This window comes from Pteronotus mesoamericanus, unplaced genomic scaffold (assembly GCF_021234165.1).
Source record: "Pteronotus mesoamericanus isolate MK-2021 breed Mesoamerican mustached bat unplaced genomic scaffold, CSHL_Meso_final contig_101, whole genome shotgun sequence".
NCBI lineage: Eukaryota > Metazoa > Chordata > Mammalia > Chiroptera > Mormoopidae > Pteronotus > Pteronotus mesoamericanus.
The window spans coordinates 4,401,316-4,414,118 of NW_026555001.1; the positions used below are offsets into that span (position 1 = coordinate 4,401,316).

At 42.1% G+C, this 12,803-nt stretch overlaps 1 protein-coding gene across 1 annotated transcript; it reads left to right on the plus strand.

Annotated features, from left to right (window-relative positions):
- Positions 1-480: 480 nt before the first annotated feature.
- On the plus strand, positions 481-7,849 carry LOC129065908 (cytochrome c oxidase subunit 7A-related protein, mitochondrial). Its single transcript, XM_054567307.1, has 3 exons — positions 481-646; positions 5,658-5,789; positions 6,990-7,849. Exons 1-3 carry the CDS (start codon positions 575-577, stop codon positions 7,128-7,130), a joined length of 345 nt encoding a protein of 114 aa, XP_054423282.1. The 5' UTR covers positions 481-574; the 3' UTR covers positions 7,131-7,849.
- The last annotated feature ends 4,954 nt before the right edge of the window (positions 7,850-12,803 follow it).

Sequence of the window (12,803 nt, forward strand, 5' to 3'; positions counted from 1 at the left end):
GCAGGTAGAGGAGGAAAGAAATGAGACTACAATCAAGTTAATTTGGTAAAGAGAAAGAAGCCTTCTACTCGACGGACCAGGTTGAGGCCCCGTAGCACTGACTATCCCCTTCAAAGGAGAGTAGTCGCCCTGGCTGGGCCCCGCCCGGGCCCCGCCCCTCCCGCCCTAGGCCCCGCCCCTCCCGCCCTAGGCCCCGCCTATGGCCCGCCCGACTCCATCCAGGCAGGTCCCTCATCCTCTGGCCTGGTCCGCAGGGCGCTTGCGCACTTCTTAGGTCTTCTTGGCACTGCCTGAATCCAAATGTAGGGAAAGAGGGGACCTCGTATTTTCTACAGAGCCCGCTATGGCGACTTTCCGCTCTCTCCTAGAGGTGATTTTCCATTTATTGGAACTGCGAACCCGGATTCTTCTATGCGTCTTAAAATTTCATATTTTAAGTTGGGCGATCTTCGGGCAGCCTGTCTTTTGGTTCAAGGTCCTTGGGTTGAGCCTTGGGGCCACCACAGGGAAGTCAGGGTCCTTTCTCGGGGCGGTCGCGCAGGCAGCGGCTGCGAGTAGCCGGACGCAAAGCATCATGTACTACAAGTTTAGTGGCTTCACGCAGAAGTTGGTGGGAGCATGGGCTTCCGAAGCGTATAGCCCGCAGGTACGGGTATCACCGAGCCGGCTGAGACAGGAGAAGTGGTGCCCCTCGCCCCTCGCCAGGCAGTCGCGGCGCCGGAGTCGGGCAAGGCTTCTGCCCACGGTTTGGTCTAGTTCGCCCCGTACTTTTCGTCGTCTCCCCGCACCCACTTGCGGTGGCCAGGGAGGTCCCTAGTTTTGTAGTTGCTGCCCCGGTGGAGCTAGCCTGGCCGGAAGTTGGGCCTGGCACTCAGCAGGGGTCAAGGTGACCCTTGGACTCGTTGCTTGTGGTTTGTCGGGTGTCTCGTGGGGTCGGCGGGGCCCAGAGTGTGTCCCGACCAACCCCGAAATCCGACCCTGTCCTTTTAAAGGAGGTCTTGCTTTCGCTCTCATCATTGTCCCATTGTCATCCCCTGCTGCTGTCCAAAAGGCAGCCTCACGCGAGCACGAGATTGGAGAGCTGGCATGACAGCTCTGGGGGAATCTGTAGAGCCAGGGGAGGCTGTATGATCAGAATTGGAAGACTTAACGGGTTTCCTTGAAATGTTTGGGTGAGCCTGGGTATGTATATGCAACGCGTTTGCACTTTCCCAACTGTAAAATGGTTGACAGATGCCTATTGTTTGAGTGGTCCGAAAGGTATTCCGATTTCACTCAAGTTTTGCCTCTCGGAGTTTCAGTCTCCAGCTTGTGTTGTAGAGGTGAGGGGACTTTAGATAGAGTCCCATATTCCTAATTTGTGCCCAAATCCTGGCTTTGCTGTTTTATTTTATGACCTTGACCAAGTTACTTAGCTTATTGTGAGCTCAGTTTCATCTAGGGCAGCTGTAGTACAAATTACATGAAGTGTGTGTCAAGTGACTGGCCGTCTCTGGCAGGTGGTTGGTACTGGATAAGTGGTAGCTATTCTCCGGAAGCTGAGTCTGAGCTACCACCATATTCATTTCTCATCGTCATAGAGTGGTGTGGGAAGGGTTGATAAGATAGCAGTTGGAAAAATGGACTGTAATAGTAAGGGACCCAAGTAGGGTCTAAAGGATGCTTCAGTGTTAACGTGTTTTTTTCCTGTGGGACACTGCAACTTGCCCCAGAAGGAGGATGTTTAAGGATGATTTCAATTTAAGATTAAATGTGCTATTAACTAGTATAGGGAGGGCAAGAAGAAGGGAAAATTTGGGGGGGGGGGTTGGGGAGAAAGGGTCTAAGTTTATAAATGTTGAGCTTGTGATATGCCTGGTAACAGCAGGATTTGTGAATATGGAGTTTAATAGATCTGGGTATCTTCAGCCCATAGGTTGTAACAGAATCTGGTGGTGGTGGATCAACAGGGAGTATATAGGGGAGAAAGGTGGGAATATAATTAGACTGCAGAGGCATGAAAGGAGGGTGGAGCAGGAAAATTTATTAAAAGAACAGTCCAAGATAAGAAGGGAAATCAGTGTGGTGTCACTGAAACCAATTTGGTACGTAGGTCTAAAGAAGGAATTGTTTGCAGTGATTTCTTTTACAGATTTTAGGAAAATAGCTATTTCTATTATATTCTACTAGAAAGGAAGCATTTTTCAGTGTACAGATCTTAAATCTTATAGTTTGCTGAGTTTTAACACACTGATGTTTCCTTTCTTTTGCCCTGCCAATCCCTGTCCACCTCCTTATTCTTTCTTTTATCAGTATAGTTTTGCCTGCTTTTGAATTTTGTATAAATGGAAGCACACAGTATTCTTTTGTGTCTTTTTCCTCAATATTTTTGAAGTTCATTCATGTTACATGTATTAGTCAATTTCTTTTAGTGTTGTGTAGGATTTATTACATGAATATATCACAATTGATCTATTGTGTTGATGGTTGGAGATGTTCTTTTAGTAGAGTTTTAGCATAACTTAGGTTTTGTTACCTATTGAGGAAAAAGTGAAGTTTTAGATTAAACGAAACAACCGCAAATGAATTGGCGGTCAGAGCAGAGATTACCCTGAAATGTGTTTGGTACAGCTAGGGCTTTCAGGTTTCTAGCACCTCTTGAATTGTGTTTCTCTTGAGAATTTGAACTTCTTAGTTGTGTATGGATTTCTTAAGTTACGTTTAAAGAAGTGGTAACCTGTAGGCTGTATATGAATTGTAGATTTCAGAGTGATCGCGACGGGCATCCCCCAAACCAGGTGTTCTGACTTCTGGTTTGGAAAATGTAGACATTTGTAACTTTCAGTGTTATGTAAAGTGCATTAAATAATTGAACATACATGCAGTAACCTTGTAAGGAAAAGATAGTTCTTTTCTTTTAAGGTTTTATTTGTTTACTTTTAGAGAGGTGGGAAAGGAGAGAAACATTGATGTGTGAGAGCTGCATCGACTGGTTGCCTCTCACACGCCCCCACCCAGGGACCTGGCCTGCAAGCCAGGCTTGTGCCCTGACTAGGAATCAAACCGGTGACCCTTTGGTTTACAGGCCAGTGCTCAGTCCACTGAGCCCCACCATCCAGGGCTAGTTCTTTAACAGTAGTGTTCATAGAGATTTATAAATCAACTTGATGGCAAGTGATTGTGGCGGTTATTTTCCGGTGGTTGATTGAAAAGCATTTTCCTTACCTTTACATGCGGTGCCATCAAATTGAGGCTAATAAACATGTGAAAAGATGATCAACATCATTAATCATTAGGGAAATACAAATCAAAACCCCAATGAGATACTAGTTTATACCTTCTAAAATCAAGAAGATAGACCACAGGTGTTGGTGAGAATGTGGCGGAAACTGGCAGCCTGGTGCATTGCTGCTGGGGAATGTGAAATGGTGTAACCATTTTGGAAACCAGTTGGCAATTTGTTAAAAAAGTGAAACTTAATTTTACATTACGACTTAGCAGTTCCTCTCCTATTTAAGCTGGCAGAATGATATTCCAGGTAAAGGGAACTGAGCGATGGAGGGAAGGGGCAACAGAGGCATCATTGAGTAATTTTGGTTGTGGCTGATGGCGGTAAATCATGAATGGCCTAGGGTGTAGAACTTGATTTGGTGAGAAATGAGTAGGAATTTACAAAGCATCTTAGTAAGTTGTGGTAGGGTCTTGTCCAGAGGTTGAAAGAAGGACATGCTTCTTAACCCTTAGTTTCATGAAAGGTTTATGGAGCTGTCCTTTGACAATATACATTTAACTGGGAGAGGCCAGTGTCGGGGAGGCCTGTTGGACCATGAAATAGTTCAGGGTCTTCTGAGTAGGAATGGAGAGTCAGATCTGGGAGATGAGGACTTAGCGACCGATGAGGGAGGTATTGGGGATGAAGAAAGAGGAATCCAAGATGACTGGGAAGTGGGAGGAGGAGGATGCTTTCCACGGAAAAAAAGCTCCTGAGTAGACTTGTGAGAAACTGGGTGAATTTTGGACAAGAGGAGTGTGAGATGTGAGGGAAACATTAGAAATATTGTAAATAGAAATATGAAATTATTTAAAATTGTTAGGGTGGTTGATACTACTGTTTTCAGATGATACCCTTCAAAACCTTTGCTGTGGTTTCAAATCACTTGGTGGGTGAACATACACAAAGCAATTAGGTATAATGGCTGTCTGAAAATGCCTTCACATGTAGTCCTGTCGAAACATGAATTTAATTTCAAACCATTTTTGGAGGTGCTTGGTAGGAAGGGTTTTTAAATTTTTTCATTCAAGGGGAAATGATTATTAGGAGAAAAAACAAATTGCTTACAGAATAAGGGAGTGTGTATAGTTCTCCATTTCAGAGAGATACCCTTTTAAGCCTTGTTATCTCAGTAGTTAGGGTCCCCTCTTCCCATCTCAGACTCCTTCTGAGTCTGTTTGAAGGCGTTACTTACGTACCAAGTGTAAGCTAATACCTTATTGACCAAACTTTCTCTTTAAATGGATTGTTGTTTTAAGTAATAGTTGAGGGGCAGTGGCCCATGCAGGTAGTGAAATATTTAAAATCCAAGGCTCTGGGCTTTAGAGAGGCCTGAGTTTTGACACCTGGCTCTGTTTCTCTGCCATGGGATCTCGGGCACGTAACCCTCTCTGATCCAATTTTCTCGTCTGTAAAAAGAGAATAGTAACATCTTCTTAGGGTTACTGTCAGGATTAAATGAGATAATGTGTGTGAAATGCTTAAAGTAACACGACACTGGATATACAGCAAGGCTCAGATACTGGCTGCTGTTATTCCATAATATTAATATCCATAATAGAGATTGTATCAGTTTTATTCATTGTGTATTATCAGTATAGAGTAAGTGCTCAGTAATACATGTGAATGAGTAAATGCAGTACAGAGTAAAGGCTGTGATTCAGTCCCATTTATTGGACTGTGTCTGAAGAAAAAGAAACCAAGTTTACTTTTTGTTGCCCTCTTGATCCTAAAGCCTGCCTGGTGGGAGTAACATTGAGGTTTTCAATATTTTTATTTTTAGAATAGGTTTTGTCAATTATAGGTAAATTTAGATTTCTTTGAAGAGACCAGGAACCAGGGGTCTGACACCTATGTTTATTAATTTGGGCTGGTTTGGAAAGACAAGTCTTTTACCATTATAGGTTGTTCCAGATTGAGTTATTTCCAGACTGTGTCTGGAAAGAATCTGAAGTCCTCTGAGGTTACAGGTTCTGTGTTAGTCCATCCGATCACCGAGAGAAGACAAGGGACAGCCAGGTCTCTTGAAATCAAACCAAAGTTCATACCGATTATAAATATTTTCCTGGTTTGATAAAAAGATAGACACAATAGGTTATTTCTAGAAGCTCAGATTGGGCCTTTGTTTGCTCCTGTCTCCCTATAAGCCCTCCTTCCCTCTCCTCCTTCTTAACTGCAGGGAGTTCTTGATAGGGTTGTTCTAGGAAAGTAGACTAGAGTGCTTTGTTGAAAGTTTACAGACTTTAAACTTAAAAAATTAAAGACCTTAAAACGTGGAGTTGGAGGGACTTTCCTTCCCTCTCATGTGGTTTCCTTCCCTCTGCTATTTTAGACAGCCTGCCCCTTGAAAGCCTTGTTCAGATGGCCAGACATACTTTCAACTTGACATTTTCCTTTTTTCCTGCAGGGATTAAAGCCTGTGGTTTCCACAGAAGCACCGCCTATCATATTTGCCACACCAACTAAACTGACTTCCGATTATACTGTATATGATTATGCTGGGAAAAACAAAGTTCCAGAACTGCAGAAGTTTTTCCAGGTGAGAGAAGACACTCTAAAACAGAGAAGTCTGTGAAATAAATAGGTTTGAAAAAAACGTTTGAAACCGAGCCTTAATCTAGTTTACTACTCACCTTCTCTTTTTCTCTTGATTTTAGTTTGTGCCATAAATGAGTAGAACTCTGTGTAGGTAGAAACTGTGAAAGAGAGAGGGTGATTAATTTCCTCATCAGTATTTGAGGGTACGCATCTTTTCAAATTGCATATATTGGATGGAGGAAGCAGTAGAATGTATAATGTATAACAGCATTGTGAATAATCCTGTATGTATTTGGCTTTGTGACACATTCAGTGACTTTTGGCATTGGTTTTTCTCCTACAAGTTTTTTGCCTCCATGATATTAAAATCCTCTGAGCTGTTGCTAGAAGCGGAAGAGGCTCCCTTGGATTTGCTGACCAACAGAGAGAAGCCAAAATTGGATTTAAAAATATTGTTAACATTAATCTGTATAGAGATAATTGAGAGGTCAGTGACCCAACTATGTCTTAGGTTCCATGGGAGAGGTAGCGCCTGTTATTGTTGCTGGAAGGTAGCTTTTCCCTCCTCAAAAATATGTCCAGATTCAGGACTGGCTTGGGGACTTTGGATCAGTTTAATCCCTTATTAGCTGATAAGTAAGTCTTGAGTGGGCATCTGGGATCTTGAGTGTCAGTGGGGAGGGATTTTGGAGACTGTGCAAAATAAAGGACTAAACATTCTATGGAGTCTCATTGTTAAATAGGGGTTTAACAGCTTAATGGAAAGAAGGCAGCTGAGTACAAAACCGGATTAGAACCTATTAACTGACCTCGTGTGCTCAGACTTCATCCACCAATGGTCAGGAAGTCAAACTAAATGTAGAGCATTTCTTGTGCCTATAGTTCTTTGGTTAGCTGCTGGGTACTATTACATTAAAAAAATTCACCAGGGCTTCTTTCCTAGTTAAGCAATGTGATAAATTCCTTAGAAATTTGGAATCTGTTATGAGGCTATGTTTTAGAGATGACTTTGGACTTACAAGCTTTAGTTACATTTATAAGAAAATATACTAGTATTTTAATTAGCATTTTAATGGATTAGGGCTTTTGCCACTGTAATGTGTTGATGGATTAGTTATAAAGTAGAGACATTTTTCTTTATTAGCCTACATTATAAATCCTTTTCTTATCAACCGTATCTGTGATAATTCTTTCTTTCAAGAAATTGGACGGTGTGCCCATCCACCTGAAACGAGGCCTGCCTGACCAAACGCTCTACCGGACCACCGTGGCGCTGACAGTGGGGGGGACCATCTACTGCCTGATCGCCCTCTACCTGGCTTCACGGCCCAGAAACAAATGAGTTAGGTTGCAAAGGACTGGTTTGCTTTTTGGCATAAACGCTTTGAATTTGTATTGTTTCTGTAAATAATGACCTTAACATTTCTGCAAGAAAAAAAACCAGAATGGTAATAAGACAGTATATTGGTTTGTTTATGAAATGCACATGGCCTGTCAGTGCTCATACAACAGTTAAAAGTGTTGCTCAAAGAAACGCTGCTGCTCTTTGCGTCTGGGCCCTTGGCTTCCCTGGAGGCTTGGGGCGAAGGCTGCAGACAGGCTCATTAACGGCAGTCTGGGCTGAGGTCCGCACGGCGTATCCCGGTGGCCTTTTGGAGCACGGGGTGCGGAAGCCCCTGATTTGGATGTGTCTGAGGAAGGAAGACAAAAGAAAGCCAGGGCCAGGTGCGTCAAATATAAGGGGTTTGAATTCGTAGCTACCTTGGGGATTTTCCATCTTGCAGTAAAATGTTAATAGAAATTATTTGCAGCATGCCTCTGTTCATCGGGCAGTTCATTTCAAAGGGTTATTTGCCTCATCTCAGATCTTTAATATATTTTATGTGTAATTATTATGTATTTATTCCACCATGGGAACAGAACACTTGTTTAGTGTTGCATTTTAGACCAATGTCTGTTTTATTAATGAAGCTGTGACGCAGTCTCTTTTACCTTTTAAAAATGTTATGACTTTTAAATCATGATTTATTTTGATTGTGGAATAAATACATGAATGAAAAATCTCAAGTTTGGAGTTTTTTTAAATGACCTTTCAAAGTAATTTCAGAATAGTAGAAGCATTTTAAGCCTGAGTCTAATTTCTTTCCTTCTAATTTGGTACCCCATAATCTTTACAAAATGGTCCCTCAAAGTCAAGCAGTAGAAGGCTCATGGCAAATGGATGATTCCCATGTGGTGCCTCGCAGGAGACCTGCCAGCCCTGCACGGCACATGTGGGTGACACCCAGCTCATTCAGACATTCATTTCTGGTGCTGTCACAAGTTGGTGGGCTCACCGGCCCTGCATAAACGCTGAGAAAAGGTGGAATTTTATTCTATATGAAGTGGTGGTCTGTATCTTGCCATAGCAAAGAAAAATGATTTCTTACTGAGGATAAAATCAGATTTGAAACAATGCATTCTTACAGCCTAGGAAGCCATTATTTGTACAAATATGAACTTTATTCTTCTTTGGTGTTTCCCCCAAGTTTTTATTTTGAAAAATTTCAGACTACAGAAGCAGTGTAAATATAATACAAAATACAGCTGTACACCCTTTGTTTAGATCACCAGCTATTAATATATTTCCACCTTCGCTCTTTCTTGCTTCCTCACAAACACAGGCACACAGTGTATGTACACGTGCACATTTGGCTTTCGCTGAATCATTTAAGATCAAGCTGTAGAATTATGATTCAGCCATAAGTACTTTAGTCAGCATGTCCTAAGGATAAGGATATAATGTAGTCGTCACACCCAATTTAACACTGATAACAATACTAAAATCTAACACATAGTCTATACTAAATTTTCCCCAGGTCTCCTAATAATGTGTTGTTCAAGTTACGTTTTTTAATACCAGCTTTATTGTGTTCACACAGCATGCAATTCACCTGTTTAAGGTGTACAGTTCAGTGGTTTTTACTGTATTCAGAGTTGTGCCACCATTGCCACAAATCATTTTTTATTTTTTACTTTTTTTGTTTAATCTTTATTGTATTTATTTCCCATTACCATGTGGTCCCCTTATACCCCTCTCCCCTCAGCAGTCACCACACTGTTGTCCATGTCCATGAGTCCTTTTTCTTTTTTGCTCAGTCCCTCCACCCCCAATACTGCAAATCAGTTGTAAAACATTTTTTCTTACACTAAGAGGAAACCCTGCACCCCATTAGCAGTCGCCCCCTTCCCTACCCTGCCTCCTACCCCGAGGCAACCACTAATTTCTGTCTCTACAGATTTTTTTCCTCTGAGCATTTCATATAAAATAATCATACAATACATGATATTGTGTAGCTGGCTTCTCAGTGTAATGATTTTGAGGTTAATCCATGTTGCATATATCAGTACGTCATTCCTTTTTAAAGCTGAATAATATTATATGGAGATACCACATTTTGTTTATCTGTTCATGAGTTGATGGACATTGGGTTATTTCCACTTTTTGGTTGTCATGTATGCTTTTATGAACATTGGTGTACAAGTTTTTGTGTGGACATAATCCTTTTATTTTTCTTGGGTATATACTTAAAAGTGGAAATACAGGGTCATATGGTAACTACATATTTAACTTTCTACCAGCAGTTGGTTTTTGTTTTTGTTTCTGGGTTCAGGATCCACTCAAGGATCACACGTTGCTTATAATTGTGACATCCTGTAGTCTCCTATTACCCAGAACAGGTCCCAGTGTCCTTCATGACATTGACCTATTTGAGGAGTTCAGGCCAGTGTTTTGCAGGATATCTTTTAATGTGGATTTGTCTCCTTATGATTGGATTCAAGTTAAACGTTTTTGTCAAGAAATCTTCATATATGGTGTGGTATCCTTATTATATCAGGTGGTACTTGATACCAGTTTGTCCCAGTATCAGTGACTTGAATTAGATAATTACGATGTCCATCGGATTTCTCCCTTGTAAAGATACCTTTTCCTCTTTGTAATTACCTGTGAGGTGATATTTGAGACTGGGAATATCCTCCCTTCAGTAGTTTTGCACCCAGTGTTCGTGTTCATTGGTGATTTTTTTTTAATCATTTATTTCTGAGGTGGTTGTAAAAAAGTGATTTTCTATTCAATAATTCCTCCTACAATGGTGACATTTTTCCATGAGGATGAGTTCTCCCCTTTTAGAAGCCTTTGGTGCAGCTTTCTCATTCAGTGGCATAACCACCTCTCTCATTCATTCCGATGCTCAAATTCAGCCGAAATTTGGTCCCTGTGTCCTGTTGACATGCCCCCGTCAGTCTGAGCAGTTCCTCACTTGCTGGCCCCCAGGATGCGTCCATGCTGACCTTGTAGCTTTCTCCGTCCCAGTTTCCTCTGTGTGCTTCCAGGTGTGTTCTGTTCATGTACATAGGCGCACTTTCCTTCTCTGCCTGTTTTATTTTTGCCTAAATAGTTGGAGATTGCCCTCTGCTATACTGTTCTGTGTTGTATTCCACTTTACGAATCTACTGGAGTTTATTTAACTAGTGTCCTTCTGATGATTATTTAGTCTCATATTTTTTGCTTTTACAAACACTTTTAATGTATAATCTTTTTATGTCACCTTTTATATTATTGAAGTATATTTGTAGGATAATGTCTAGAAGTGAGACTTAAAAGGCGAAGAGAACGTACATTCCCTATTTTGGTAGCTATTCCTCACTCAAGAGACGGTGCTGATGTGTGTTCCTGCCTAGCCTGTTCCTCTTCTCCTTTGCCAGTCTGGTAAGTGATAACATTTCTTTGGTTTAAATTGCCTTTTTAGTGTAATTAGTGATATTGAATACCTTTCTTTTACTTAAAATTCTTAATTTTTAAAATCTTTTAAATTTATTTTTAAAGGTAAGCTTTATTTGTTTTGGGGGAGGGGGAACTATCTATTCATGTTCTTTGCCTGCTTGTGTTCGAGCTTGTGCGTTTTTGGTAATCCCGTAACCGATGGGTCCCTCCGGCCGACTTCCCGAGGAGCCGTCTCTGCTGCCTCCTGTGTGCACTGCACGCCTTCCCACTGCAGGTACCGGAAACTCACTGCACCAGCCTCCGCAGAAAGGGGCTTCCTCCCGAACCCGAGTGCAGTGGGCCTCGCAGGGACTACCTTTGAGACTGAGGTGGTTGTCCTTTTTGCCACTCGCCTGGCTGTGTGGCTGTCTAATTCTCTGTTTCCGTGGAGCAGCTTTCTCTGTTTCTCCTCACATTTGGTAAGAAATGGTTTTGCAGCCACTGGCAGTCAGCCCCAAATTTAGGGGCAAGAATATCATTGGCCCCCGACTTTTGGGTCAGGTGTCCCCCACTGGTGCCAGGCTGTGAGGAATGCAAAGAAGGAGCTCAGGTGGGCCTGTTCCTGGGTCTGAACTGATGACTCTGAGCCGCTTACTATATTCTCAGAGGATTATTCCATCTAAGCACTTAATTTGAACCCTTGCCAGGTTGGTTTGTTTCCCCGAGGGACCGCCCTCCTTGTTACTGCCGGTGGGATGAGAGGCTGTAAACAGGGACACTGCCTCATAGCCTTCTCCAGGCTGAGTGCTTGGTCTTTACAACTTTACAAGAGTGGGCGGGGTGCACGTACCCCTGGGGGTAGGAGGGTCCCTTGGGGTACCCAGCCAACTTACTAGTGTCAGGGCAGTCATTTTTAGGTCCTTAGCTTCCATTACACTTTGAAAATTGTGCAGCCTGAGAGCACACCTGGCTCCAGGATGCCCTACAGCCTGCTTCCGCTCTGAGGGGGAGGGAGCCCTCGCCCATTCTCGTCAGGCCACGGAGGCTTGCCCTGGAGAATGAAAGCCACCCCTGGGGGTGGCGGGGGAGTAGGGGCACCCATGGAGACAATGCCAAGTACTGGTAACGCTGAGAATGTTAGCTCTAATGACTGGTTCACCAATTGTTTTTGCAAGTTACAGGTTTTCTGAGTCTTTGCTTTTAACCCAGTTGAAGGAGGAAACAACTGAGGTGTTGTTAGTCATTAAAAATAATTTTGGTAATAGATCACTATTACTTTTGGTGTATAATTCAGGATTTCAAAGAATTCAGAGATACTGCTATTACAAAACTTCCATTCCCATATTAATTTATGAGAGCAAGGTTTCTCAGTGCTTAATATCTGTAGAAATTTTAAAAAGGAACAGAATTGGTGCTGAAACTATCTAACAGTTACCAAAATTCACCCATGGAAACTTGAACCATCTCCCTCCCCTCTAATTGGGATGCATTTTGAATAAAATTTTGCTCATATTTAATAATTACCAATATTTATATTCTGTTTTGATCAAATACATACGAATTGTAGTGCAATTCGTGATAAAATATTTTTTAACACTTAGAGCTTTATGGTCACAGAAAATTTAACCAAATTTAAATTTTAATGTTACAGAGAATTATAAGTGATCAATAAGACTTTCAAGACTAAAAATATGTCACATTAGGGTAAAATTTGTGGGGGGGGGTGTAAAATTCTAGTTGGACGAGTGAAAGGGAAATACAAGTTCAAGAAGAAATTTCTGACTATTAAGTAGACATTTGCATTTTTAACTAGATGCCGTTAGATGTCTTAATTGCAATGGTGTTTGAATCCCATTGGATGCAATATGAGTGACTTAATAGTTTAAGCAATTATTTATGATACACCAGAAACTGTACTCGTTGCAACTATTTTAACTTACAGTTGAAAAATTGCCGATGTTGAACTTACGCAAAAGGATACACATAGATTTTCAAAATGCTTTAGGGTGCACGAGAGCAAGAGAGGCTGCAAATGGCTGCTTTGCAGCTCTCCCGCGGAAGGGCCCCTCATCCCCCGTTGCTTTCTCCGGCAGCCAGATGCCCTTTCAGGTCCTGACTCGCTTTCCTGTTCCTCCCAGCCCCGTACCTCGAGGGGCTGGTGTGAAGCTGTCAGTGTCAGGGTGAAGGTGGGAGTGAGTTCGGTAACAGTGGCTGGCTTTCTTTGATTTATATACCTTTTCTCCCCTTGATGAGTGTGGCTCTGGGCAGGCT

Excerpts from the sequence above, each read along its gene's own strand:
- LOC129065908 (XM_054567307.1), top strand. The coding sequence starts at position 575 with ATGTACTACAAGTTTAGTGGCTTCACGCAGAAGTTGGTGGGAGCATGG. Across the intron at positions 647-5,657 it reads CCGAAGCGTATAGCCCGCAG|GGATTAAAGCCTGTGGTTTC; the intron begins GTACGGGTATCA and ends TTTTTCCTGCAG. Across the intron at positions 5,790-6,989 it reads AACTGCAGAAGTTTTTCCAG|AAATTGGACGGTGTGCCCAT; the intron begins GTGAGAGAAGAC and ends CTTTCTTTCAAG.